Source organism: Artibeus jamaicensis, unplaced genomic scaffold, assembly GCF_021234435.1.
Source record: "Artibeus jamaicensis isolate MK-2021 breed Jamaican fruit bat unplaced genomic scaffold, CSHL_Jam_final contig_685, whole genome shotgun sequence".
Classification (NCBI taxonomy): Eukaryota; Metazoa; Chordata; class Mammalia; order Chiroptera; family Phyllostomidae; genus Artibeus; species Artibeus jamaicensis.
The window spans coordinates 14020576-14048199 of NW_026521924.1; the positions used below are offsets into that span (position 1 = coordinate 14020576).

Here is a 27624-nt window from a genome sequence, read left to right on the forward strand (position 1 = left end):
CACATGATGTTTCTCTAAAGATATATATCTCTCTAAAGGTAAATACATAAAATCATTTTTAAAAATAAAGAGAGCAGGAACTTTGCTCATCCTGGAGAGCAGGAACCGGGCCCTTGATAACATTCAGTAAATATTTTGAACACACGAATGTGAAACTGGAAGAGACTGGTATTCAGGCTGCCTGTCACTACCAAACCCAATAAACAATGACAGGAGTTGAATCTTTATGGGCACTTTATTTAGATGGCCATCGATCGGAAAAGATGGTGGGTTCATACTCTAACAGACCATCTTATCTTTTCTTTCCAGGCCAAGCTTTTTATAGCACAGAATAAACTAGAGGTGGTGAGAGGGGTTTTGAAATTCAGGGAGGGTCACAGAACAAACTGCAATATTCCTGTCCTGCGTGGTTAGCTGTTCCCAGGGGCAGGCAATTGTTTGCCCCTCCCTGAAACACAATGGCCCGGATGCCTCCACTTGTCCCCAGGCGGTAATCTGTAACAGTGCCTCAGGGGGTCTGCTGTTTTCCCAGGAGCCAGGACAGGCCTTATCTGCAGCTTCTGAAACAAAAGCTTTAACACATACATTACTTGCTAGACTTACAACTTTTTACCTTAAACTAAAATTTTCCAGCTCTTAAGTCCCCTATAAAATGGACAAATGAAAAAATTAATGAAAAGACGGGATAGACCATGAATAAATGTGACCCTGACTCCTTCAGGATCCTCCATTCCACACTTGAGTTTAAGACCCACCCCGCCTCTCATCCTGCCCGCCGCTCCCACCCTAGCCGTTGGGCTACAGACCCGCGCTGAGACCGCCAGAGGGCGCAGGGCGGCGGATTTTGCCACACGGAGGACTTTGTGTGAGACACCATATGGGGCGGGGCCTGAGGCAGGGCGGTGCTCCCCTAGGTTGGCCCACCCGCTGGCGGAACGCCGCAGCCTGGCTGAGGGTGTGCAGCGACTACCGGAGCGGTTTGGACAGCACACAGGGCAAAGATGGCGGCCGAGAGGCAGGAGGCGCTGAGGGAGTTTGTGGCTGTGACGGGAACCGAAGAAGATCGGGCTCGCTTCTTCCTCGAGTCGGCCGGCTGGGACCTGCAGGTAATGCCGCGAGGCGGGCTGCGTCGGGCAGGCTGGGGCTGCAGGGCGCGGGCGCCTGGTGCGTCAAGCCTGTAGCGGCCGAAGCGCACAGTCATCCCGCCGGGCCGCAGCCCGACGCAGGCCTCAGGCGCTTGTGCTTGCTTTCCACGCGTTGCCAGCTCGGCTCGGTCGTGGGAACACGCGGGCCAGCCTCGGCCCCGACCTACTCTGCCTGGCTTCAGTTTCCACTCTTCCTCGCCGGTTCGCTGGGCCCACGAGACTTTGGGCACTGCAACAACCCGCGTGGAGTGCGGGAGCTGGGGGCGTGGCGGCCTCGCAGAGTCTGGGACGGAGGCCCGGCCGGAATGACCGACCCTGGAGTGGAGCGGCGCCGGGGACAAGGTGGTCGTTTATCTCCATTTTTGTAGGCCGACCGCGGGTGGCGGGAGAAGCCTGACCAAGGATTTGGCCCACGGCCCCTCCCCTCCCACCCAATTACTGGGAAATCTACTCCTGGAGTGGTGACGCACAGTTCGAGCTTCTTTATCTTTCTTAGTTACCTTATGTGTAAAATGGGGGTCCCGTGGAGGTTATCTAGTTCACTGGCACGTGTTAAATATTCAGACATACTTATTAAGACATTAAGATGAACCAGACGAGGCAGGAGGGTTTTGAAAACTGTTGCAACGCTATCACACAATAGATATTCAGTAATTGTAGAAAGGATTGCGTAGATGTTCCTGGCCGGCGTACATCTTAGAGGATGATTAATGTTTTTGAGCACCTACCATGAGCCAGATGCTGCTCTGACTGCATTACGTGTGTCTTCAGTCATTTTGCAGCTGAGATCTGGGGTTAGGTTACTTGCTCAGGCCTCACTACCTACCAGGTGAAGACATGACATTAGAACTCAGTGATGTGTGATTCCAAAGTCCAGACTCTTACCCGCCATATGCCTGACACTTTACATATGGTGATCCATTTAATGCTGGCAACACTGAGGTAAAGAGGAGCCTCAAGGTATAGATGAGGACCTGGAAGCTCAGAGGGTAAGTGATCATGGCTCCTGTCCAAGGTCACACAGGCAGTGAGTAGTGAGGTTGGGATTTGAACTGGGTCTGCCCACGTCATCATTTAAATTGCCTCCCTAAAGAGATAAATCATCACACCTCTGCAGTCACACAGTGTGAATGAAGCCTTTGTTCAGGGCAGGAATAGAAAATGCAGCTTCTGCCTGAAAGTGTTACAATTAGTAGGTCATCAGTCCTAGTCTCCTCATGCTGTTGGTGGGGAAACTGGCTCGTGTGTGACGTGACTTGCCTGGCAGGGCCAGGACTTCAGTGTAGGCACCTCTCAGTGCCAGCCTAGTGCATGTCCCGTGCCAGCCACTCTTTCTCCCAGTAGGCCTGTTAGGTCCTGCAAAAGCTCACTATTTCTAGTAGGCTGATTATGCCCCATAACAGCTCAATGCCTGCTATTAGCCTGGTGACCTTGAGGACAGGAGCCATGACTCTTTCATCTCTGTAGACCTCAATGCTCTTATTTCTTTGTGCAATGTAAGTGATTAGTAAATGCTTATCCATTGAGCCGATAAGAGAAACATACAATCACAAATAGCCAAAAGGCTGGCATATGCCTTGTGTATAGAGCTAAGACATGGCTTGCATAAACACTAATGAATTCTTTCATCCATTGTCTAGGTTTGGTGTCCCCATTGCACAAGCTAGGAGACCGGAACTCAGAAAGTAGAAGTAGCAGTCTGGGCTGGCCTCGCAGTTCATGACTCCTGGCTATCAGATAAGGGTTGAGAGTAAGGGCCTGAGCATACTGCCTAGGGTGGAACCTGGCCCTGCCCCTCACCAGCTTCGTGACCTTGGGCAGTTCTTCTTAATGTCTCAGTACTTCTATATCAACTATAAAATGAGAACGTAATAGTACTAACTACATAGGATTCTTTGAAGCTGAAATGAGTTCAGACATGTACATTTAAACTCAGTGTGGCCCATAAATAAATGCTCAATAAATGTACACTGCTTTTACTATCACAGTTTTTAGTAAAATGAGAATGGAGAATGACTTCATCCCAGCCTTCCTCCTTGCTTTTTTCCCCCCATAGTAGGCGGACCTTGTTTCACACAACATGAAGACTAACAGTTGGTCTCATTTTCTATGGCCTCCAGATACAGACCTACTTGGAAGTGTGGGCCATATCTTTGTGTCTTTGCTCATTTGTACTCACAGGAGGTATGTGTTAGATGAAGGCCTGCTTAAGGATCCCAAGTTTCTGCCTCTCTGTTTCAGATCGCCCTAGCAAGCTTTTATGAGGATGGAGGGGACGACGACATTGTGACCATTTCGCAGGCAACCCCCAGTTCAGTGTCCAGAGGCACAGCTCCCAGGTAAGAGCCAATTTCAGTTGTTGCTACGTGGATGTGTTTCCATATAACTTGATGGAGGGTTCAGGCCTTGGAATATGGGCCAGTGGGTTTGAGTGAGAAAGCTAGACTTACTGGTGAGTATAGCTCCTTGTTGAGAAAGAAAATGCTGACAGCGTTCTCAGAAGCCAGATTTGTACTAGCACCTAGAGGAATTTTGTGTGGAGCCAGCCTTCCCCCAGTCCCACCCTGTTTAACTTGACTGTTGCTTTCCCATAGAGGTAAGCACTGAGGTGGGTACTCTTACGTGAGTATAGTTTATGGTCTAATCCTGGGGAAAACCACACAGCCCACTTTTAAGGTGTTGAGTGTCTTTTATTTATGAAATGTGAGGCGTGACCTCTTCTCCATCTCTGTAGGTTTTCCATGGAAACTAAAGGATTTCCAGGGGTAATATAGAGTAGATTAGACTTTAGAAAGTTGATGTGGGTTTTTTGTTTTTGTTTTTGTTTTATTTTAACATTTTAGGATGCCCATTACCTTATAAAGAAGTCTTAGAGAAAATAAACCAGTGTAACCCATGCTTTTCCAAATTGATTATGGAGACCTATCTTATTAGGCAAACTGGTATTAATCTTTATAATCCTATTTACCTCCCTGTCCCAGCTACCTTGGCTCCAAGTTTCTTTGATCTGTAGGGTAAAATAATGCTGGTCTTGCAGGACAAGCAAGGCCTCTTACTACAAGCATCTGAGCTACAACTTCTCTCTGTGTTAGCTTGATTTGCTTCTATTCTCTGGCATATCTGTTTACCAGAAAATTTTACTTAGGTTTGAATTCAACCCTGGAATATAAATAACAGTGTTTCTTGGCCAGTGCAGTTGTGAATTGTGTTTCTGAGACTTAAACTACATTTCCTCCATATAAAGGAACATTAACCCCAGATCTCATTGCTTTTTTAACTTCTTTCCCTAACTCCCATTTCCAGAGGAAAGAGGTTACTGGCCACTCATCTTTTCATTGCTCATAGGTGCTAATCTGTGAGATGCCCTTAACGCTGCAGAATCGTGACTGATCTGAGAGATGCAAACAAATGTTTAAATATTGGTACATATATCAGGTGCATGGATTCAAGGTCATGACTAGCTGCTATAACAGTTAAGCTGTCAGTATAGTTACAACCCGTGTTTCCTCAGGATGTGTAATATTCTATAGTAAATTGTATCTGACAAAATAACCACAAACTCCCAAGTCAGTGTTGGTGTAGTTCTTTTTGTTTTCATTTTCCCACGAACTTCAGAGTCAGTGTTGTGTTCTGTTTTTGTTTTTGTTTTTTTTTCATTTACCATTGAAAATGGCTGGAAAAATGTTTCGAATCAATAATTGAAGAGATGTTGAAGAACTTCAGCAAATTCTACTAGAATCCAATGATCAGAATGATAGAATCGAATGTGAAAATGAAAGTGATTTAGAAGAATGAAGATTATGTGGACATTCATTCAGAAGATTTGGATATTGAGCAAGATGTTTCTAATGAAGAAAGTGAAGATGAATTAGGCATGAGTAAAGAGTTTTTGTGTTTTTTTTTGGAAAGGATGAAAATCAAAATGAAGGAAAAATTCAATGAGAAGACAAATTAGAAAACAGCCACAGAATATGTTGGGTCAACTTCTGTTAGATTGGCCAAATGCAAAAAATGCCAAGACGGAACTTGAAACTGCTTTATTACAAATGATATTTTAGATCTAATCTTATTATATACCAATAAGTACATCAGTTGTATCTCAAACCTGTTTTGAGGAGAAAGAGATGCTAAATGAATAGACAAAACTGAATTGAACGCAGTTTTAGGCATCTCATACATGCTGGTTTACGTTGCAGTGATCAGGTAAATCAGCAGGATTTACAGACCACAGATGGTAGTGGGGTTGAACTTTATAGATTTACAGAGTCTCTTATAGAGATTTAGGTTTATTCATAATAGTATCAGGTTTAATGAGAAACTTACATGCTTAGAAGGCCTGAAAGTGGACAGATTAGCAGCTGTCGGACATTTTCTCAGCATTTGTAGAAAATTATAAAGTATGTCATTCAGTGGGACAGAACATAACAATAGACAAAATGTTACCTGGATTAGAGGCAGGTGCGGGTTTAGACATTAGATTCCATCCAAGCCCAGTAAACACAGTATAAAAATTTTTGCTATGGTCAATTAAAAAGTATTTGACACAGGAAATCCTGAAATATATGCCAGTAAGCAACTAGAAGGTCCTTACTTGACTAGTAATAAACCAGCAGGCATAATCAAGAGACTTGTAGAACCCATTTACATATCAGGATGTAATATAGCAGAAGACTGGTTCACTGATATAAATTTCATCTTGAAAAGAAAGCAACTTTCATATGTAGGTACTATTTGTAAGAATAAACCCCAACTATCCCCTGAATTTGTGTCTTCTGAAAAACAAGTCTTAGAAATTCAACTTACTTGTTTTGGTGCAGATTGCACACTTGTATCTCATATACCTAAAAGGAAAAAATGCAATTTTAGTTTCAAATATGCATTTCTATGATGCCATAATTTAGATTCGCAAAAGCTTGATGTCATGGAATGTTACAACCAAAGTCAGGAGTTGACACTGTGGACCAAAGGATAGGTACATGTACTGTGGCCAGGAACACCAAGAGGTGGCGTATGGTTATATTCTATACAATTTTGAATATTGCAGCAATAAATCCTCCGACTGGTCATATGCTGAACAGCAATATGAAAATAAGGAGCAGAATATTTATTAGAAATTTTGTAATGCTATTAGTGTCAGAACAAATAAAAAGGTATTCAGAACTCTCTATAGGTGTGCGTAAGCCTTTATACCTGAAACGTCATCAATTTCAAATACAAATTGAAGGAAATTCTAACAAAGACAGACACAGCTCCCTTGACAAGCAGAAAAAGGAAAAAAATGTATTAGGTGCTGTAAATCCAGAATGAGCCCCTTATCACAATAGTGTTGCAAGTGCTGTGCAAAATATGCCTTGAGCACAGCGATATCGTTTGCAGTGACTGTTACAAACGTTTGCAAAGCCAACTACTGAAGAGTCTGATTAATTCACCTTAAAGACAATTTTTGGTTGTGTTTTCTAGCAATACCCATGTTTCCATTATTTGAAAAGAAAGCTTTTTAATCTTTATGTTTTTATATTTTTCTGTTTAATAATTTCCAGATTGTAATGAAAGTAAATTTTTAAAAATCATGTATTATATATGTATAATAAATGCAAACTTGCAGTGTTCTTAAATTTTTTTCGTATTTCAGCACATACTAGTAATGAATATATCTCTCAGATATACACGTACACTGTAATTTTTTTTGCTCAAACATCCACAAGGTTAATGGCACATCAGGATGTTATTTCCTATGATATGGTTATTGGATAAGGGCTCTTGCAGCTGCTGGTTTCTGGGGGGTGTCTTTCACAGCCACCCCAGGTTACTGTTAGAATGTTCGCATGTCAGAAATACAGAGCGGGCGAAGTCAAAACTTAGCCTATGATGTCACTCACGTATTCATAATTCTCTAATAGTCCCAAAGTCGTATCAAGGGAGTCATATCAAGACTATGGGCCTAGGAGTCTGACTGCCTAGGTTCGAATCCCAGTTCTGTCACTGGAGATTTGTGACCCTGGACAGGTGACTTAACATCTCAGTCTCTTGGTTTTTCTCACTTGTCAAATGTTAGTAGCATCTACCAAATAGGTTAAGTGAGCTAATACTTACAAAGCGTTTTGAACACAGTAAATATTAGCTGCTACTGTTGTCATTTTATTAGCATTAGCATCCCTTCTCACCTTCCCCATTCTTTGTGTTCCCTGTCTCACTTCACAAGTACACATATTTAAAAATAGACATAAAAATAAAAGAATCAAGGAAATGGGAGAGTTTAATGCTAAGACCAAGGGGAATAAAAGACTGAACACGTGCAGACCTAAGGGCCTTGCTTTATAATTTTGGGAAAGCCTCAGACTTGGCACTGGGGGAGAGGAAGGGCGCAGTGTGTTGCGTTGTCTTCCTCATCCAGAAGGAAAACGCAGACTAATCCCCAGAGGCCAAGCTGGTACCAGCGCCTCAGGAATTCTGTACAGGGCCTGCTTCTTCCTCACCCTGACCCGTGTGCGACCTGACTGTTGCAGGACCCTTAGGCTGCCTCTGCTCCTCCCCCTGCCCCACTGTACTGTCATCTTCTCAGGCATCTTTCTTGTCATCACTGCTGCCATGGACATCAATTAGTAAACTGCTCCTTTGCCTCTGGAACAAAGGTACTTGGTGTAGAGGCCTTGGTCCCTTTGGAGAAATCTGTGGAATGAGTGTGAGATGGTTCATGAGTTACCTGGATGTTTGGGCAAAAAATTTGCTGTATCTTTTCTGCAAAGGAAATCCTTAGCATGTAAGATTCTCAAAGGTCTGCAGGACATAAGGTTAGGTATTGCCCTGAAGTCAGTAGTAACTGCTGTCATTTAGTGAGCACTTCCCAAGTGCCAGGTACCGGGTTAAGTCCTTACGTGTGTATTTCTTTAGTCCTCACTATAACCCAACAAGGTGAGTACTCTTGTCATTCCCGTTTCACAGATGAAGACACTGAGGCTGGACATCTCCCCAAGATCTCACAGCCAATAAAACCAGGATTTAAATGCAGATCTGTTTCTGCTTCCAGTATTCAGCCAGTACCACCTCTTCTTGTGGGTATTCAGAGTCCTCCAGAGTTTGCCATGAACCTGTCATCCTGATATTAACCACTTTTTCTCATTTCTTAAATCTTTATTTTAACCAGACTGATCAGTTTGGTGTCTCATTTGTGCCTTATTTTTGGTTCTGCCTATTTTTGGGCCTCTCACCTGACTCAGCCTGTTCAGACCGCAGTGCTTCTTTCTGTCCACCTTCATGTCCACCTGCCTCGTTGAGCATGTTACCCCACCCACAGGCAGCACGCCGTGACCTTGTGTCTCCGCACTCTAGTCACAACTATACTTCAGTCACCTCCTTCAGTTCATGTCCTCCTTGAATTGCTCGGGGACATCTCTACTGTGTTGTCCTGAACTCTTCTGCTGTTTAACCTAATTTTTCCTCCCTCAGTAAATCATAAGTTCCTGGAAGCAGGAAGCCAGTATTGGAGGAACACTCACACCTGTAGCTCTGCCAGATACGCTCACCTGCGCTCTCTGCTTAGGTCAGTTGCGGTGAAAGTGGGTGCTCACCCTTCACAGGTCAGGATGCTGAGTCTTAGAGAGGTCGAGTAACTCACAGTTGCTGTTATGCCAGGTTCAAACCCAAGTCTGTCTGAATCCACAGCTACTGCCTTCCTATTCAGCACCTCCCACTCCTGTACCTACTGGGGTCAACCAAAGGCTTGCAGGCAGTTCCTGTTTTTCCTTTCAGCCAACAAAACCATACTTTTTCAATTGTCTGATTCTGTAAAACTCTACTGTCCAATATGGTAGGCACTAACTTCATGGGTCTGTTTAAATTAATTAAAATGTAATATTTGCACTTAACCACATTTCAGATGCTCGGTGGCCCCATGTAACTAATGGTTCCCATATTGGCAATTCACACCACAGAAAATGTGATCTGATAAAGAACTTTTGTGCCTCTTCAGGGCTCAAGGGTAGCCTGAGAGATAGAGTTTTCATGCTGAAAAATTAAGATTTCTCAGACATTTGGCCAATTTGTGGAGTACATAGACAAAATATTCTGAAATCGACAATGTTCCTGAGACACCCTTACCACCAAGGTTACTCTCAGAGCACTGGTTCTCGAACTTGAGCATGCCTCAGAACTACTTGGAGGGAACCTTAAAAGCAGATTGCTGGACATTCCCCCAGACTCTGTTGAAAGGTAGTCCGAGGCGGGGCCTGAGGATTTGCATTTCTCACAGTTTCACAGGTAACATGGACGTGCCAGTCCCAGGACCAACACTTTGAGAACCACTGCTCGAGAGTAGCACTTGCAACATGCTACAGCATCAGCACCCCACCTGTTCACAGACAGTCTGAGAGGTTGGTGCTGGGATTGTCTCCATTTTCACACGAGAAAGTGAAGGCTTAGAAACTTCATTAGCATGTGCAAGATCCCAGGGTGGGCGGCTAAGTTGGAATCAGACCCAGGTATGTAGACACCTGAGTCCGTGTCAGGTAGTATGCAGAGTCTAGGTGTAAGAACTTTAGGGGAAAAAATCAAACCTTAAGAACTTTAGGGGAAAGAATCAAACCCATAGCCAGGGCACGTGGTTTGCTCACGGGTACACACATGTATTTGAAGGTGTTTAACCATAGAGAGGATTTTTGTTTTTTCGAACCATGTCATACAGAGCATCGAGGAACGTCCAGGAGGTTGCTGTCAGCTAACTCAAGCAGGGAATGTGTTTGCCTCATCGGTTGGTCTTTGTCCTCCCAGGTCAAGTTGATGGAACCTCAAAGCCTGTCCTGTCCTCTACTTGTCTCCTTGAAATTAATCTTTGAGATTGAACTGGAGCTTTCTTCCTAGTAGACAGCTCTTCCTTCCCCGTGTGGCCTCACAAAGTCTGTATTACCTCCTGTCTCCATATCATAGGAAAGCTACTGTTTTCCTAAGAAAATACAGGAAATGTTTTTTAAAATATGTCTTGTGATCCTTGAAAACTAAGATTGTTCCTTGAGGACAAATCTAAACTGGAAAGGGGGGCAGTGTGAGACAGTGTCAGGTGTTAACCCCTCTCACACTGATTATTAGCGTGCCCTCTCTACCACACGCCAGACTACTCTCCCGTTTTCTAGACAGTGATGAATACTTCTTGACTAAACTACAGTAGAAGCAGGCAGAGGCCTCCTTGCCCACATTATTCGTTTCCTTTCTACGTCTTGACCACCTGTCCTTCCTCCAGTGTATTGTTCTCGGTGATCTCTGTACATGCCTGGGTCACTTTCCTGTGGTGCCCTGTTGGTGCCCTTTCCCACCAGCCCCACCCCCCTTTTCCAGTCACCTGTACACTGAATGGCAGTCTGCCGGTTCTTCAGCCCTCAGTCCACATCTTCATTCTTCTGGGAACCTTCCTTGGTGCTCCCCTTTTCCCACCCAGAGCGTGGCTCTCTGCTCCCGCGTCCCGTGTGCTTGCGTCTGCCGTAGCCCTGTGGCATAGTGTTCGGTGATGGTTTCCTGGCCAAAGTGCTGTGAGAACTCTTAGTGGTGAGAACTGTGTGTGTTCATCTTTATCCACCTGCCATCTAGGTGAGTCCCTAGCACAGGCATTCCCTCGGTATTTACAAATTAAATGATGACAATACCTATTCATTCATTAGTTTTTTAAATATTGGGTTGGCCAAAAAGTTTGTTTGGTTTTTTCTGCGAGATGGTTCTAGCACACCTTAGTTATCTTTAACTTCATTCAAAACAATTTTGTTAGATTATATTGTGACAGTTGTCATCAGCCTGCATTTTTTAAAAAACTTAGCAAAATTGGTGAATTTTTGTACAGCCATTTTAATACTGAAGGTAGAAGAAAATGCAAAAGTGGTTTGTGAGGTATCATCCTAGAGACCCTCCCTGGGTGAGGCTCCACAGTCAGGTAGTTGAAGTGATAGCGATCACATCGAGACATTAGTTAAGAACAATCAATATTATGCTGCCCAAGAGATAGCCAACATACTCACAATATCCAGATCCATGAAGTTATTGGTGAAAATGAAAAATGTGTCTTTTATTTTGTGTAAACAACTAAAGAGACTTTTTGGCCAACGCAGTAGTATAGACCTGCATCTCGTTCCCCCCTTTTCTAACTTATTCTCAGTCCTGTGTGACCCTGAAGAAATATGCCACAGTATTTTTACATAATAACTTAAGAGTTGAACTTTTTCCATGAAGATCCTCGTTCTGCCCCACCCAAAAAATGTAGCCCCAGTGTCCTGGACTCCCTGACAGCTGGTGGTGGGGATTACCTTTCTGGACTCCCCTGAGATCATTTTGCTCTTTTCTGTGTCTCCAGCGATAACAGGGTAACATCCTTCAAAGACCTCATTCATGACCAAGATGAGGATGAGGACGAGGAAGAGGGCCAGAGGTGAGTCTTTTATGGGGGAGCGCAGTCCACATAGAGGTCCTTGACAGTGTAAATCGTGGTCTGTGTGAATCATGGAAAGGACAGCTGTGTTCGGTCATCAGTACCATTGCTGCTGCGGACTGGTCACATGCGGGGCAGGGCAGCCTCCCCGCCTCTCAGAGAGAGCTTCGCAGTGAGCCCTGTCCCCCGTCACTGTTGTTGGTGTAGTCTGGGTTTGCTTTTAATTACAAACACATACGTTTATATGTTTAATTATATGTTTAGTTATAAACATATATAAAGAATATATGTTTATTGAAGAATATTATGGGGAGAAAACAAATCAATAAGAAAGAAAAATCATAATACCATAGTAACTAAGTATCACTATTATTTTTATTTATTTATTTTTTTTATTATCTATTTATCTTTAGAGGGGAAGGGGGGGAAGGAGAGAGGGAGAGAAACATCAATGTATGGTTGCCTTTTGTGCGTCCCCTGCTGGGAACTGGCCTGCAGGGAACCGGCCTGCAACCCAGGCATGTGCCCTGACTGGGAATCGAACCGCGATCATGTGGTTCGCAGGCCCGCGCTCAATCCACTGAGCTACACCAGCCAGGGCAAGTATCACTATTTTTGATATATCTTTCTAGCATTATTTTTAATTAGAGAAGCAATGTATCACATAATAAACAGAATAGAAGGCTTATAAGTATACATTGCCTTACTATATACACACACATAGTTTGCTTTTAACTTTTAGGAATGTTATAATGAAATTAGTGTTCATTGTAGAAAATACAGAATAGTATAATGAAAAAATGTAACATTCATCTACCATTTGGTAACTGCATTAATATTTTGGCATATTTCCACTCAGTGTTGGTTTTCTGTAAAATACAATTTTTTCCCTCCCCCTAATTTGTTTTATATTATATTTTACATATGATGGTCAGATCATTTTGTTTTTTTGCTTTTGTTCATTTACTGCTACATCTTATACACTTCTTCATGCCACTGAAATTTTTTATAAGTGTTTCCAATGACTATAATAATAATCCATCATATGGGATGTCCAGTGTTTAAAAATGTTTCATTTTTTTCCACTGGAAATGTCAGTGACGTGAACATCTCCGCCTGTTCATCTTTGACTACATTTCAGAGTACTTTCTTGGAATAGTTTCTAGAAATGAAAATAGCAGGTCAAGGGCATGAATATTTTCAAGGTACTTGATCACAAGTTCTTAGTTTGTACGTCAGGGTTTGGAGATCCCAAGCCTTGGAACTATAATCAAGACCTTATAGTCCATTTAGCAGAACTTCATCTCCCTGGAATGAGCAAGAATGACCTGGCTGCAGCCTCATTTCCTGGGTTTTTTTCTCCGGTGGACTCTGCCTCAGTCTGCCAGACATTCCTAAGGACCATTGTGGGAACCATACTGGGAATGCAGTTACCTCATCGTGGTCATTCTTTGGGAGGTGGGCTGAGAAGTTATACGTGTTCTATACTCTGGTTTCATCTGTATACACTTTACACTGCCTCCGAGTCTGCTTAGATGCACTCAGGGTTCAGAAATAAATGTTAATTTGGCTGTTTTACACTCCTTAAGGAGTGTAAATGTCACTTGGTGACAGGCAGTGTCATCAAGTATGCGAGGACCCAGCTCCTAAATGACCTCCTCTTCCTCCTCTCATCCTGTTACCTCTTCCAGGCATCAACCTTGGCCCCTCAGCATTTCAGACCTAACTGACACTGGTGGTGGTGGTCTTGTCTTGCATTCTCTAGGGACTGTCAGGAAAGAAAAGGCTGAGATTGATTTTTATAGATTCTTAATTCCCCACCCAGAGACGTGCTGCTGACTTAGCTGTGAATACAAGTAATAAGGACGCAGCTAGTCAGGCTGAGTGACTCACAGTTTTCAGATGCAGGTAAATCTCAAGTCATGCTTGGCCCACTGCAAAGCCCAGTGTAGGTGTGTCAAGGCTTGTTTCTGAGCATCCCCAACATTTTCCAGTGCCCTCTCAGTGCCCCAGTGTATGTCACCAAGCATAGCAAGGTGAGGTAAGGCTTGGGTGAGCTCCTGGTGCTGTATCATACCACCTTACATGTGCGCATTACTCTGTGCTTGTTCTTTTGCATACATCTGCTGATTTGAACCTCACGGCCCTGACTTAAGGAACAGGTAGGTAGGGCATGTGGTTCTTGCCTCCCATTTCAGAGACGAAGAAACTAAGATTCAGGGCAATGCACTGGCTTGCCCAGGGTCACTCAGCAGCAGAGCCAGCACTGGAGTCTTGCTGCCTGTACTAACCATGCCACTGTTAACCATTAACCCAGAGCTGCTAGTGATAGCTGCTTCTGACTGTGACCATAGTTGCTATGTCCTAGAGAGGTGCTGGCCCCCAGATGGAGAATTGCCAGCTGGGACTCTCTGGAGCTGATGTGCTGTCATGCATGCCTGGAATGCCCATCCCTGAGTTCTTCACCTGATAAACTCATCCTCAAGACTTAGCTCAGAAGACACCCTTTTTAGGAAGCCTTGACCGTCCTCCCCAGCTCAGTGTTCCCAGAGTACCCCTTAAACTGACCTCTGTTGCTGCTCACACTGCCTTGTGCCTGCCTGCCTCCTTGCACATCCCCAGCTAGACAGAAGTTCCTTAAAGATGGGCACAGTACCCTCCACCTCAGTGTGCCCAGCACCTAGCCCAAAGCCTGGCACGTTTGTGTTTTCCAAGTGTGTTTGGTGTTATGTGTGTATTTTCTGTACAGGTTTTATGCCGGAGGCTCTGAGAGAAGTGGACAACAGATCGTTGGCCCTCCCAGGAAGAAAAGTCCCAACGAGCTGGTGGATGATCTGTTTAAAGGTGCCAAGGAACATGGAGCTGTAGCTGTGGAGCGAATGACCAGGAGCCCCGGAGAGACCAGTAAACCGAGAGTGAGCATAGAGGGTCATTGTCTCTGGCCACAGGACTCAGGTTCCAGAGCAGGGGAAGGGGGCCCTCCTCACCCCAGTGGTGACTGAATTTTTGTTTTAGTTTTCCTTTGCTCACTTCCTCTTATACACAGAAAAGCAGCACAGTATCTCTCACCCTTTACATGAAATCAAGGTTTGGGGCAGTGTTTTCAAACCTTTGGTCTGGATTGGGTTCTGCACATGTTTTATGTGGCTTGTCCAACTTGACTTGGTGTTTTGCTTTATTTTGTTTTAATTGAATTAATAGCCACCTGTTTTACATAAAATCTGGATTTCTGTTTCTTTAAGAAAATCAAAAATTCTTCATTGTTCTCCTCCACACAGATTTCTGCATGGCCATGGTGAACTAGAGCTAGGAGCAGCTGTTTCCTTTCGCTAAGCAGCATCCCCCTCTTCCAGTTTTCCCCCGACCATAACCACTTAATGGCCAGGCATGTGGCTGGTCCTGCAGCTCTGCCTTTGATACCCCCAAAAGTGTCTCTAGTGGTTAACAAGTTTTCAGCGTATCATTGTATGTGAGTAACCCCACCACCATTGACCCATTCCTCGAGTATTTAAGAATTTGTCTTTTGTAGCCATTTGCAGGGGGTGGCTACCGCCTTGGGGCAGCACCAGAGGAAGAGTCTGCCTACGTGGCAGGAGAAAGAAGGCGGCATTCTGGTCAAGATGTGAGTATACATCTACCTGCCTTCGTGGGGGAAGCTTGTGAACAGTTCTGTCATTTTCAGAAGGGATCGGTCATATTTATGCATGAACTGGCAGCCTCTGAAAGGGAAGAGATAGTGCCCTTGCTGTGGTGCATGAACACAGAGGGGCTTACCTGAGAATCAAAGGTAGCTCTCATCTGGTTGGGCAGAGGAGATGGGCAAATAAAGTTTACTAGCACTGGACAGTGTGTCCAGGGTTCTCTGGTGGGATCAGCACAGCTAAAGAATTCGGTCTTCAGACCACCTGAGGCCTGAAACGCAACTTAAAATGTTTCTTATTATCTGGTTCTCCTGTCCCTGTGCATAAGGGTCTCCCCTCTAATAAGAGTAATCATGCTCTATAAACAATTTCAAGGTTGTTTTAATGTCGTATTAATGCCATAAGCTTTTTCATGTAGCCTTGTGACCAGTAGCTTCCATCATGTATTTGTTTTTAATCATTTTGGGTTTTATTCTAAAATAAAGTCAAGGAAGAAAAAAATAGAAAATCTATCCATCTGAGGGAGCAGCTGCTAATATGTTCGTTTTTAGCTTTCTAGATGCTTTTCTGTGAATATGGCAGATACTTTAAATGACTGCAAAATAATCTGAGTGGTTTAGCTTAGCTACGTGCCACGCACACTGGAGACCCTACGGGTGAGGAAGCCACAGCTTTCACTGAGTCGCCTGCTCAGAGACACTGAGCCAGCAGGTGCAAAGTGAAGGGACAGACCCAGGTCTGCTCTCATCAAAGCCCGTTCTCAGCCTGCGCCACATTACCTTCTTATTTTAGATTGATGCTTACTTGGTTGGTTGGTTGGTTGGTTGGTTGGTTGATTTCCTCGCACATGCATTTTTATTCATCTCTTCAATAATGACACAGAAAAATAGTAAAAACATGCTGACTTGCAGGTTCACAGGGGTGTGCTTGCCAGGTTCCAGACAGTGTGTGGACTGCTTACCTCCTGTTGTCACAGGTTCATGTGGTGTTGAAACTCTGGAAGAGTGGATTCAGCCTGGACAATGGTGAACTCAGAAGCTACCAAGACCCGTCTAATGCCCAGTTTCTGGAGTCCATCCGCAGAGGGTGAGCAGAAAAACTCTCCCCTGGGTTCCATGTCAGCGAGTGGGAAAGAAGAGGCTGATCCAAATGTTTGCTCTTTAAGAAGTAAGCATTTGTAAGCAGATTTAGCACAGCTGAGGTACAGATTCACAGATCTGTACCAAAAACTTTGTGTCCATTTTTCCCCTTTGGGCCTCAAGCAGAGCCAAGTGACCAGATAAATGCAGGTCTCTGCTGGGCCTTTGAGCAGATGGGAGAGATGGGGAGGCGGACAGGTAATCACTGGAGCAGCCAGCTTTCTGAGGAGGCCCAACGGTTTTCACAGTTGGAACCAAAAAGTTCATTCCCGTCCTGTGCTGTGTGGGTCCCAGCATCGCCTTTTCTCCCGCAGGGAGGTGCCAGCAGAGCTGCGGAGGTTAGCTCACGGTGGGCAGGTGAATTTGGACATGGAGGACCACCGAGATGAGGACTTCGTGAAGCCCAAAGGAGTCTTCAAAGCCTTCACTGGCGAGGGTCAGAAGCTGGGCAGGTAAGGAGCAGCACAGGTGAGAGTGTAACTGCCTGTGAGGCTCAGCACACCCTGTGTATTGCTCACTTTGTTTAAGTCTTTACAAAGTATTTCACATTCTATTTTTATGGGAGGGAGATTATGGAGAACGTGGGCTTTGACAGTCTTTGCTTTCTAGCTACATGGCCTTGGACTGTGTAGTCTCAGTTTGCTCAGCTATAAAATGGGACTAATGAGAGTCCTTACCCTCTTTGGTTATTGTTGCAAGAACATACAGCACTGCCCCACAGTGAGGAGTCGGTGTAAGCAGCAAGGCTAACACATTGCTGCTTTGACTCAGTAATTTAGGGTGTTCACGGCGTGGGTAACCTCGATGGCTTAAGGCTGAGACAGACACCCATGTTCAGGTCACCCAGACTCTCCCTACCAGAAAGCTCTGCAGCAGCCTTGGTCAGGATCCAAAGAAGCTCGAGGACGTTGCTAGTGCAGGCTGCTGGTCTACCATTATGGTAGCTCTTACTTCTGTGGCTCTTCCTGACATTCACTGTGTCATTTCCTGTGACTTTTTCTGCTTTTTTTCCTCTGCCATGACCTCCATCTTGCATTCAAACCCCTGATAGTATCTGATTAATTAATAGTCACTGTTACCTCTGATAGAATTCTGTCAAGACCCTTGACCTACCCATAGGCAGGCTGCCTTCTCTCAGGGGCCCCCTCACTTTTGGGACATGGTCATGGGGTCTCTTGACCAGTACTGTTCAGAGGGACTGAATGTACATGAGAGACACTTGGAGCACAGTATAGTCCCTATTTTACAAAGGGAAAGCTGAGACTCTTAGACTTCAAGGTTTACCCTTGGGTATGTGTGTGGTAGGTGGTGGAGCCAGGACTGGAACCCAGGCCTTCTGATTGGCATTCCTTCCTGTACTCCTGCATAACGAGATACCCTCTCTGACCTAGATCTGGCAGCTCTCGAACCAGCCTCTGTCCTTGCTCATCTCACCCTCATCTGCAGGGGTCAGGGTGTGGTCTCTCAGTAGCTGTGCTCTTTGAGCTGCTGGCTGCCCCTCTCCTAGAATCCCCTACCTTCCTGTTGGCCATTCATCCCTCAGCAGGAGCAAGGGTCACACACATCTCAGGATATTAGAGACCATTGGATGGTAATTTACCAGAGCCAACATAGTTAAGTCCATCCTGTTCTCATCATTTCACTTACCACATTGGGATCCCTGGGTTAGTCCAGGACGGCCATTCTCAGGGTGATCCACCCGTACCTTCCCTGTCGGTTATAGTAAGCTTTGGGGAGCACCAGATAATTTTTTTCTTGTATTATTAAAATGAAATGTGTTTATCTTTAGAAAAATAGAAAATTCAGGTAAAGAGTAAAAACTGTTCCTAAATCTAACTCCCAGTTATATCCAGTTAGTGTCTGGGAAGTATCCTTCTAGTTTCATACATATGGTGTATGTGCAAACATGTTGTTTATCAACTGCTATTTTGCCTAATCCATAAAGTCTGGCTCTCACTCCATGTCAGTAGGTGTATTTCTCTAATACTTTTTCTAATGCTGATATGTTTCTATCTGTGCATGTGTTATAGTCAAAGTGTTTAATGTTTAGGCAGCTCCCACTAGTATGAGCAACACTGCAATGAATATCTTTAATGAAATTTTTACATGCCCCTTAATCTTGGGCTAGAAGTGAAATTGCTGGCCAAAGGTCTTCACATTTTGAAGATGTCAAATTGACCTCCAAAAAGGTTGTATCAGTTTTTTACCCACCAGCAATTATAAGGAAAGGCTCAGAACTGAGAACATTTTGCAGTTTGCATTTGTTTGGTTTTATAGTACTTAAAGGAAATCCTTTTACTGTGGGAAGGTCCAACTATATTATGTGTGCAAGACTCCACATCTCAAAAAGTGAAAATATTTTTAAGGGAGTCTATTTTAGCCAGATGGGAATACATACTTTATTAGTGTTGAGGGTGAACCCACAAGTTGAGACAGCTCGATAATCAGGGGTGATGTTCATCAGGTAAATAAATGTTCATAGCCAGTTCCAACTGCATTTTATTTCAGTTTTGGCTTTTTTTAAAAGTTTTATACAGCCAAGCAAGATATTATTTTAACTTTTTTATCTAAACCAGATGGACAGTTTTCTTTTGTTGTTGTTTTAGTTTTTCTCATAAATTTTACTATCCTTTTTTTTTTTTTTTTGTAGAGAGTTTAGGTTTTATTTAGTTTTAGAGAGCAGAAAAGGAAAGGAGAAAGAGGGAGAGAAACATCCATTGGTTGCCTCTCACACACCCCAGCTGGGAACTTGGTGCATAACCCAGGCATGTGTCTTAATAGGAAATCAAAGCAGCAAACTTTCAGTTCGCAGGCCGGCACTCAGTTCCTGAGCCACACTAGCCAGGGCCTTACTACATCTTCCATTGTCGTCTTGTCAACTAAAATGATCAGGAGCCAACAGCTGCAGAAAGATTTCTTAGGTTTGCCTCAAAAAGTAGTCAGTCCTGGGTTTTTTTCCTCCGGTTATCTGAAAAAATACTTTGAAGTGAATGAATAAATTGTTCTCAGTTGAAAAAATTCTTTCCGTTCCATTACATTTTGTTGTTGGTGTAGCTGTTGCAGTAATTTGCATGGGAACTAATTTGAAGGTTAGGAAAAGAGTGCATGTACCTGAGTAGCAAACACAAGGAGGGCACTTGGTTGGGAGGCAGGCATTACTGTGTGGGATGAGCTTTTCCTGCTCATCGTGCTTTCTGAGGTGGTCATTTTTTTAAACGGGGTGACGGAGCCTCAGGACTTAAAGTAGTGGAAGCACAGCACCTTGGTGTCCACTTTATTCCCACTATAAAGGAAGTGAGCAGTCAGGTGGTTCAGGCTCTTGGTCTGAATGACCCCTGATTACCCTGTGACTCGTTATGTGATATTTCAGGGAGACAGTAAAGAAACTCTTCTTATAGATTTCTGGTCTGACCTGGCCATTCCTGCCCGAGTGAAGTGCCCTCACCGATGCAGATGGCCCAGCCACTGCTGGAGAGTAACGGTTCGGGAGGTAGCAGTTGTCAGGCACCAAACAGACTGGGTTCCCTTGAGCATATGCACGTGGCTGTCCTATACAGTGATGAGAGGAATCTGGAACGAATGCTCTTTGAGTGTCTTGCTCCAAATAAGAATCACAAGGTCTGGTATTGACATTTCTCCATTCCCTACCCTCCTTTACGGCAGCATAGGCTGGGAGCGCCTCTCAGATGACCTTCCATTTACAGCCCGAGAATAGACAGTATCATCTCTGAGTGATTTGGGTCCAGAGTTTAGGCCAGTATATGTGGAACAGGACCTTGAAGATAGTAATCAGCTATATGAGTGTTTTACTACAATTAGCTAAGCACTATACTAAGCATTTCACATGTGTTATACCCTTTAATCCCATTTTGATCCCCCTTCTTTCTATAAATAAGGATGCTAAGGCTTATTTTATTCCTTTCTATTGAATTTATTGGGGTTACACTAGTTAGCAAAATTATACAGGTTTCAGGTGCACAATTCTACAGCCCATCATCTATACACTATATTTTGTGTTTATCGCCCCAAGTCAAGTCTCCATCCATCACCGTTTATCCCCCCATATACTTCTCCAGCTCCCCTAACCCCACTCCCCTTGGCAGTCACCACACTGATGTCTATGTCCATGAGTTTTTCTCTTTTATTTTTTGCTCTTCCCCCCACACCCTGCAACCCCCACAGCTGTCTGCCTGCTCTCTCTCTCTCTCTCTCTCTGTGAGTCATGACATAAGTCATGACCAAGGCCACACTGCTGGTCAGTGCAGAGCTGGGTTCCCACCCATCTCTGCCCTTACCCTCCATTCTGCATTTTATCCTGGGGTGCTCTTGCATAGCCACAAAGACTTCTATTTGTGCTCTACCATATTCTGGGTATTATGTGTTGTTTTTAGCTATTATCTTAACTGTAGGAGATTTTATTTAACTCCATTTTATTGATGAGGAAACTTCGTCTTTGGGAAATGTTCCTGAAATCAAGTCTAGGTCTGCCTGACTCCCAGACCTGGCAGGAGAGTGTGGCAGATGGTAAGAGCACAGGACCTAGAGGTAAACAGCTCAGATTATATCCTGGCTTCACCTCAGACCAGCACCGGGATTTTAGGCAAATTGCTTAATCCCACTGTGCCTCTGTTTCCTCATTTCCAGATGGGTCCCTATTGTGAGGATTAAGTGAACTAATACATGTAAAGTACTCAGCACAGGGTCCAGCTTGGTAATGGGTGTTTCATAAATGTATGCTATGTTCATTGAACCTCCCTAGGCCACCTTATTTTCAGAGAGTATGAGAAATAGAAGCAGCCAGCCAAGTTCATATGTCAGGCCTTCCTTGACTTTGAAATGATGAGCATCTACTCTATGCAAGAGGCTGTGCTGGACTGAAAGCCAGAAACATCAGTTGCCTCCTTGCATGGAGGACTTCCTAGGTGTCCTGTGTTGGGCCTTGGGCATACATTATCTTACCTAATCTTCACAGCAGCAGAACAGTTCCTCGTGCTACACGTGGAGAAAATGAAGCCCTGTTGAGTGACTGGTTCGAGGCCATACCTCTTGTCTAGTTTAGTGATAGAGCTGGGACTGGATGGAGGGTTTTGTGCTGTTTCTCCAGCATCACACTGACCCTTCTGAATAACAATGGCTGCCATTGAGTAGACTGAAATTCTCTGCAAGAGGTCCACAAGTATAACATAAGGAAAGGACGTGGAGGTAGAGTAACTTTACCCTAACTGCACGATCTCTCGAGACCTTTAATGTGCTAGTGGCCTGTGATGCTGTTGGTGTAATATCTGCCATTTCCAGAACCTTCCTGGAAATATCTCACGTGATCGGGACTCCAGGGAACACACTTGGGAAAGCACTTTCAGTTGAATTTGCTGAGTGCCCTTTTTAAGTGTAAGGATCAGAGGGAGGAAGAGATGTGGAACCAGTCTAGTTAGAGGCTCTCATCTCGTGGCCTGTCGTCTCCAGAGGCCTGGGCCAGGACATCCGCTAAGAGAAGGGCCGAGAATGAGACACACGGTGGTTTACAGGAGAGAGACAAAGGCTCTGAGTGCTTGTGCAGAGTCAGGAGTTCTGGGTACATTTTGTGTTCGTCAGCCACCCTGAGTGCTTTGTTTGATTCTCCCCTTGAATCCCTTCAAAAACTGAGCAAGGCAGGTAGCCTCAACCCTTATTGAAGATTCTTGTTACTACTGTCATTGAAACTAAGGGAGTTTAAGTAACTTGCTCAGTAGCACATAGCTAAGCTGTTGGGTGAGTTCTGGCCCCATCTGCTTGGAAAATCTGAGCTCTAAACACTGCAGCTGACACCATGACTTGTCCATATTGTATGATTAATTCCTGTGGTTCCAGGCACCTAGTTGGCCTTCGGGAAATCTTGCCCCCTTCCTCATAGTTGACACATGAGTGTGAAATACACGATGTGAATGAGGTTGCAGTAGGGAATACAGGCCTGAAAATTCCATTACAGGGAAAGAGTGGACTCATTTCTTACACCTATCCCATCGGCTGTTCCCAGGCTTTGTCATTCCCGCCTCCACTGCAGACTCAGAACTCCTCTCTCCCCATTCTGCCCTCAGCCTCTCTTATTGAGGCTAAAACTTCTGGTCTGTTGCACCATCCAGCTTCGGTCCCCATCTCCCACCCTCAGCTGTCATGGATACTGCTTTCCTCCCTTCTTTAAGCCCTTGTTCAGGTGAGGATACCAAGGAAGAGGTTGAATAATTTGCCCAAGGTCACTAGAAGTGAGGGGGAGCTAGCAGTAACCCAGAGTTTGGGGTGAATTCTGCTGAGCCTGTGAGTTTCATGAGGGCAGGCAGGCATTGTCTTGTCACTCGTTCAGCAACACCAGATCCAGTGCCAGGTGTAGCAAATGCTTAGCAAAATTCTGAGACAGGACCTCCCTCCTGCTAGGGGCTCTGTTTCTCTTCTGGTCCTGACATGATCCTCTCTCCTCAGCACGGCACCCCAGGTGTTACATACCAGCTCTCCAGCCCAACAAGCAGAAAATGAAGCCAAAGCCAGCTCTTCCATCTCCATCGACGAGTCACAGCCTACCACAAACATCCAAATACGGCTTGCTGACGGTGGGAGGCTGGTGCAGAAATTTAATCACAGCCACAGGTACCTTATATTGTCTGGCCCAGCTAATGCTAGGAGGGTCCCAGAGGCTCCCACAAATGAGGGCGGGGAGTGCCGTTCTTCCTTCCAACACCAGCAGGCACTCTGTGTTTTTCACAGAAGAGGCAATGGGCTAGGAATGTATGCAAGTCTGAAGCCTTTGATCCCTACTTCCATTAAATGTTGCTAGTGACTGCTCACTTCCTTCCTGTGGGTCTCATTCCTCATCTGTAAAATTAGAGGATTGGATTCCTTAGGGATTTTTCATCCACCAAACTCTTTCTTCAAAGGAAATCTCATGCTAAAGTCCAAGTGTAGAACAGATAAAATTTGAACAGCTGTGGTTGATAGAGGGAAGAGGAGACATAGCACCAGCATCCCATTCACAGTTTTCTCCACCCCCTTCCTGCAAGGGGCCTCCAAAACTCACCAGGCTATTCAGGTCTTTTCTAGATCTCGTGTTAGAGAATTCTAGAATATCTGCTCTACTAAGTGAAATCAGGTGGCCTGGATCAAAGCAAAGTGTGCCTCCTCCATTTTAAAGATGGAGAAACTGAGTCTCGGAGTGATGAAGTGATTAATTAGCAGGGGAGCGTTGTTACCAGTAAAGAGATTTGGCAGTTCCTTTTTCTAGAACAGCAGTGTCTGGATTTCATCACTTAACGGGCCAGGTAAACCAGAACCCACATGTGGAGCTCGGTGAATGGCTTGACTGACTATCCTTGAGCGCTGGCGAGGTTCACATGTCAGATAAGTTGTGAAACAAGCCCCGGGAACACATGGGGCTTTGTTCAGACATTTCTTGTTTAATAGGAACCATTTACTGCATTTCAGTGCTTGCAGTTAAAGGAATTAATCCATCTCACTGCTCTGAGTTCTTTGGCTCGGTTTCACTTCATTCATTAACTCCAGCCTTTCAGCATAAGTGCTGCTCACTCCCCAGGGTGGACAGCCCATCCCAAATGCTTACCAGCTGGTGGGTGAGAAAACTGCTGACAGTCTCAGACTCTTATCATGGATGTCTGGGCCCTTGAGTGTGGCAATTGTGGATTGCATAAATTTTAAGGGTTGGGGGTAAAAAGAAACGCCCATTTAAGCACTCTAGGGGAAAAGGCTCTGTTTCAGATGACTGCATTCTCATGAGCACCAGGTTCAGGACGCAAGCAGTGTCTAGAGTAGGGATTCCTGGCACCTAGGGGTTGCTGACCTTCAGTAATTCTTCTCACTAATAGTTTTAGTGATTTACAAAAGAGACATATTTGCTACCCTTGTGGAATTCATGGTTTACAGGAAGAGACAGATATTAATCATGTCCCAGAATTGTTTGATTACAGACTTTATCAGTACCATGGAAGAGCAGGGTCAGGGGATGGAGACAGGAGCTTGCAGGGAAGGCTGCCCTGAGGATGCGGCATTGAAGCTGAGGCCTGAGGCTAGATAAGGATGACAGGAAAAGGATCAGACAGAAGCCTCTGGAGAGAGGGACTCAGATGTAGCAGGGAACATGGTGTGATGGAGAACCAGGGGAAGGATAATGGTATAAAATGAGGCCTTAGGACCATGGTGAGGAGATTGGTGTTTACCCTAAAGAAAACAGGAGCAACTCTGGAGGTCAGGATCACGGGAGGGGACACGGGGGTTGGGTTGCAGCCTTCCACAGGGTGGGGTTGGTGGGCTGCAGAGAAGAGCACTGCTCACCCACCTCCCCCCTGCCCCCTGCTCCACCAGGATCAGCGACATCCGACTCTTCATCGTGGATGCCCGGCCAGCCATGGCTGCCACCAGCTTTGTCCTCATGACTACCTTCCCGAACAAAGAGCTGGCTGATGAGAACCAGACCCTTAAGGAAGCCAACCTGCTCAACGCCGTCATCGTGCAGCGGTTAACATAGCCACCCAGCCCTGCCGGGCGGCCTCGCCTTCCTCCCGTGTTTCCCACAGCCAGCTGCCCTGTGGGGACCACCCCTCCAACCCGTTCTTGAACACCCAGCAGTCCAGTGCCACGTCTCCTCCGTAGCTCTGGGTTCTTAGATCTCAGTTGGACATTTGTTTTCTCCTTAGTTGCATTTCCTGGGTTTTTGTGACGATCAATGGACTTTAAAGAAAAAAATAAAAACAACCAAAAAAAATGGAAGGAATATCACCAGCATGTTATACGGAACCTCTCCTCTCCCACTGAAGTAGGCTTTGATTGTTTTAAAATCGTTTACCTCCAGGGTGTGCATAAAAATTGCTGTGGCACACAGTACCTGTCCACTCTGTGTGTGCACCTGCCCCCCCCATGATAACTAGTGGAGGATTTCCCCCTTATAAGGAAGGAAGTGGGGGACCCATGGAAAGAGGCTTTGCAGCCACTTACTCCCATAGGAACAGACTCTACCCAGGTGAGACCAGGCAGCAGTAAGAGTCCCATGAAGTGTGCAGTCAGAGCTAGATGCGCACAACCCCTTCAGACGAAAATAAATACTTCTTGGGGCTCCTGTCACTCAAACCTGGGAAATTCGATTTTCTGAGACTCTTGATACCTGCCAGCCACAGCCCTTTCCTCCCTCATCACCTGGTGATTCCAGCTGCTCACGTGCAGAAATGTGGACCTAGGGAGTAGGTGGGGTACTTTCATTGGTTATTAACAGCTCGTGCCAACCCGAATGAGTTCAGTTATGGTATCTTGGTGAGGAACAATCAAGATACCACTGAGCTATTTGTTATTGTGCAGGACAAATGCTGAGAGGGGCTGGTTCCTTTGCTATCTGCACTTTTTACTGTGTTAGTGTTTGCAGGAGGCCTGGACGGAGTGAATTTTGACAGTAAGAGTAAGGTCTGTGCCTGGCTTTGGTGTGCGGGCTCTGCCTCACAGTTGTTCTCTGCCCTGCGAAGTTCACACTTGCAGCAGTTTGGGCAGTCTTGTATAGACACTCCCCCCCCCCCCCCCCCAATAAATAAGTGTGCTTTTCTTCTGTGCAAGTTTGGGAGAGGAGGATCACGGGGGGCTTGGAAGCCTTTCCACCTCCCTGTTAAGTGAACCACAGACTTAGAATCAACACTGACTCAATCTCCTGGTTTTAAATCATAATGTGCCTCAGTCCTCTTTCCAAGCAGTCCGCCAATCACTCCACATCCTGCAACAAGCCAAGAACCACCACTGCTTATACCCAGAGTTGGGGAACTCCTTGGATTTCAACCGAGACCCATCCTGAGAAAGGGACCCAGCTTGGTGCTTCTGATCCCAAACTGGCAGGGGCCTGCCAGGGCTGCAGCATCTGCCACAAGCGTGTCCTCCAGCAGGTGGCAGCAACTGTGGAAAACAGTGCAGGTCTGGAAAAGCTGTACATTATTGTCACCTTGACCATTAAAAACCAGAATAAGGACAATGGAGTTTGATACTTTCTAATGGATTGGCTTTGAAGAAGTTGTGTAATAGCAGCCATTGTAAGTACTTAAGTGCCTCACAATGGTCATTTCCCAGTGCAAACCCTAAAACCCAGCTCGCACAGTGGTAAGGTGTGCCTGCTTCCAAAGCTCACGCTCTTAACTGCTGTGCCCCGTGTACGTGCGCTTCGGCCCCAGCCCCACCTAGCCCGTATGCACTCAGCCCCTCCACCCCGCTTCAGGGTGGCTCCTGGAGTTATTAGGACACACCAGAAGAGATCACAAAAACACCACTTAAATCTGCAAATGTAGAAAATCACAAAGGCCTGTGGGAATCCCACCACCCACAGTTCAGACCAGCTAGGTGTTGGCCCAAGGTCAGAGGACTTGTCTGCCGTGGCGTCAGGCATCACGCTGGCACTGCGTCCAGTCTGGCTAAGGATGTGTTCAGCCCTGGTTCTCTGGGTAGTCCAGAGAGAGGATTTGTCCACCCAGATAGGCTTTCACAGATTTTTCTTTGTTTTAGAAAGGGTACTCAGCAGCCACTGGTTCTGGGACTTCAGAGCATTCGTTCTCAACTGAGGCATTTTAATTGGTGGAGGCATTTTGGATTATCCCAAAAATTAGCTGGCAAGTAAGGGAACCTCCTGGAGTTAAAAGACCAGGCCAAGAGCACAGTGCAACAACCAGGACATGTCCTAATGGGAAGAGCCAAAGTTTACAATGAAAAAGGTACATTAGTTGTGATGATGCCCTTTTTCTGATAAGTTCTGTCTAAACTAGTTTCCGTTATGGGACGTAGTGTCTGCTTGGTCTTGTAGACCACACCATGCCAAACAACCTGGTAGGTACAGTTGGGGGTACATCTGGTTGCTTCTTCAGAAGATGGCCACCGGAGGAAGCAGATGTGTGCAGCAGAAGCTGAGCATAGTTTTATGGCTTCGGGCGGCACTGCCAAAGCGTCCTCCAAAGCGGCAGTGCCCTTCAGTGTGCCCACCAGCAGAACAAAGCGTACAGGTCCCCACCAGGAAGTCTTGAAAGCTGACCGAGCTAATTCCAGGAAAGCAACTGGTGCAGAAGGGCGGGTCCCCTGCTGCCGTCTGGCCCAACCGCTAGGATTTCAGAGGAACTGCCTGTCAGGACTTCCACCTTCCAGGGCCAAATAAAAGGACTTAAAATAGGTTTGTTCCTGCGTCATGGTCTATAGCTGTGGCCTCCCATTCCCTGCCCACACACACACTTCCTTCCAGGTCCACTGTTTTCTCAGGCCAGGACACAGAAGCAGAGCAGAAAACACATTGTTGACTTCTA

At 45.4% G+C, this 27624-nt stretch overlaps 1 protein-coding gene across 1 annotated transcript; it reads left to right on the top strand.

The window, feature by feature from the left end:
- The first annotated feature begins 963 nt into the window (after positions 1-963).
- On the top strand, positions 964-26324 carry NSFL1C (NSFL1 cofactor). The gene is made up of 9 exons (XM_037143142.2): positions 964-1106; positions 3387-3484; positions 11476-11550; positions 14300-14465; positions 15080-15172; positions 16168-16277; positions 16645-16782; positions 22784-22948; positions 24674-26324. Exons 1-9 carry the CDS (start codon positions 1002-1004, stop codon positions 24834-24836), a joined length of 1113 nt encoding a protein of 370 aa, XP_036999037.1. The 5' UTR covers positions 964-1001; the 3' UTR covers positions 24837-26324.
- The last annotated feature ends 1300 nt before the right edge of the window (positions 26325-27624 follow it).

Coding starts and splice junctions, on each gene's coding strand:
- NSFL1C (XM_037143142.2), top strand. CDS start 1,002: ATGGCGGCCGAGAGGCAGGAGGCGCTGAGGGAGTTTGTGGCTGTGACG. Junction 1,107..3,386: donor CGGCCGGCTGGGACCTGCAG/GTAATGCCGCGA, acceptor TCTCTGTTTCAG/ATCGCCCTAGCAAGCTTTTA. Junction 14,466..15,079: donor GAGAGACCAGTAAACCGAGA/GTGAGCATAGAG, acceptor TGTCTTTTGTAG/CCATTTGCAGGGGGTGGCTA.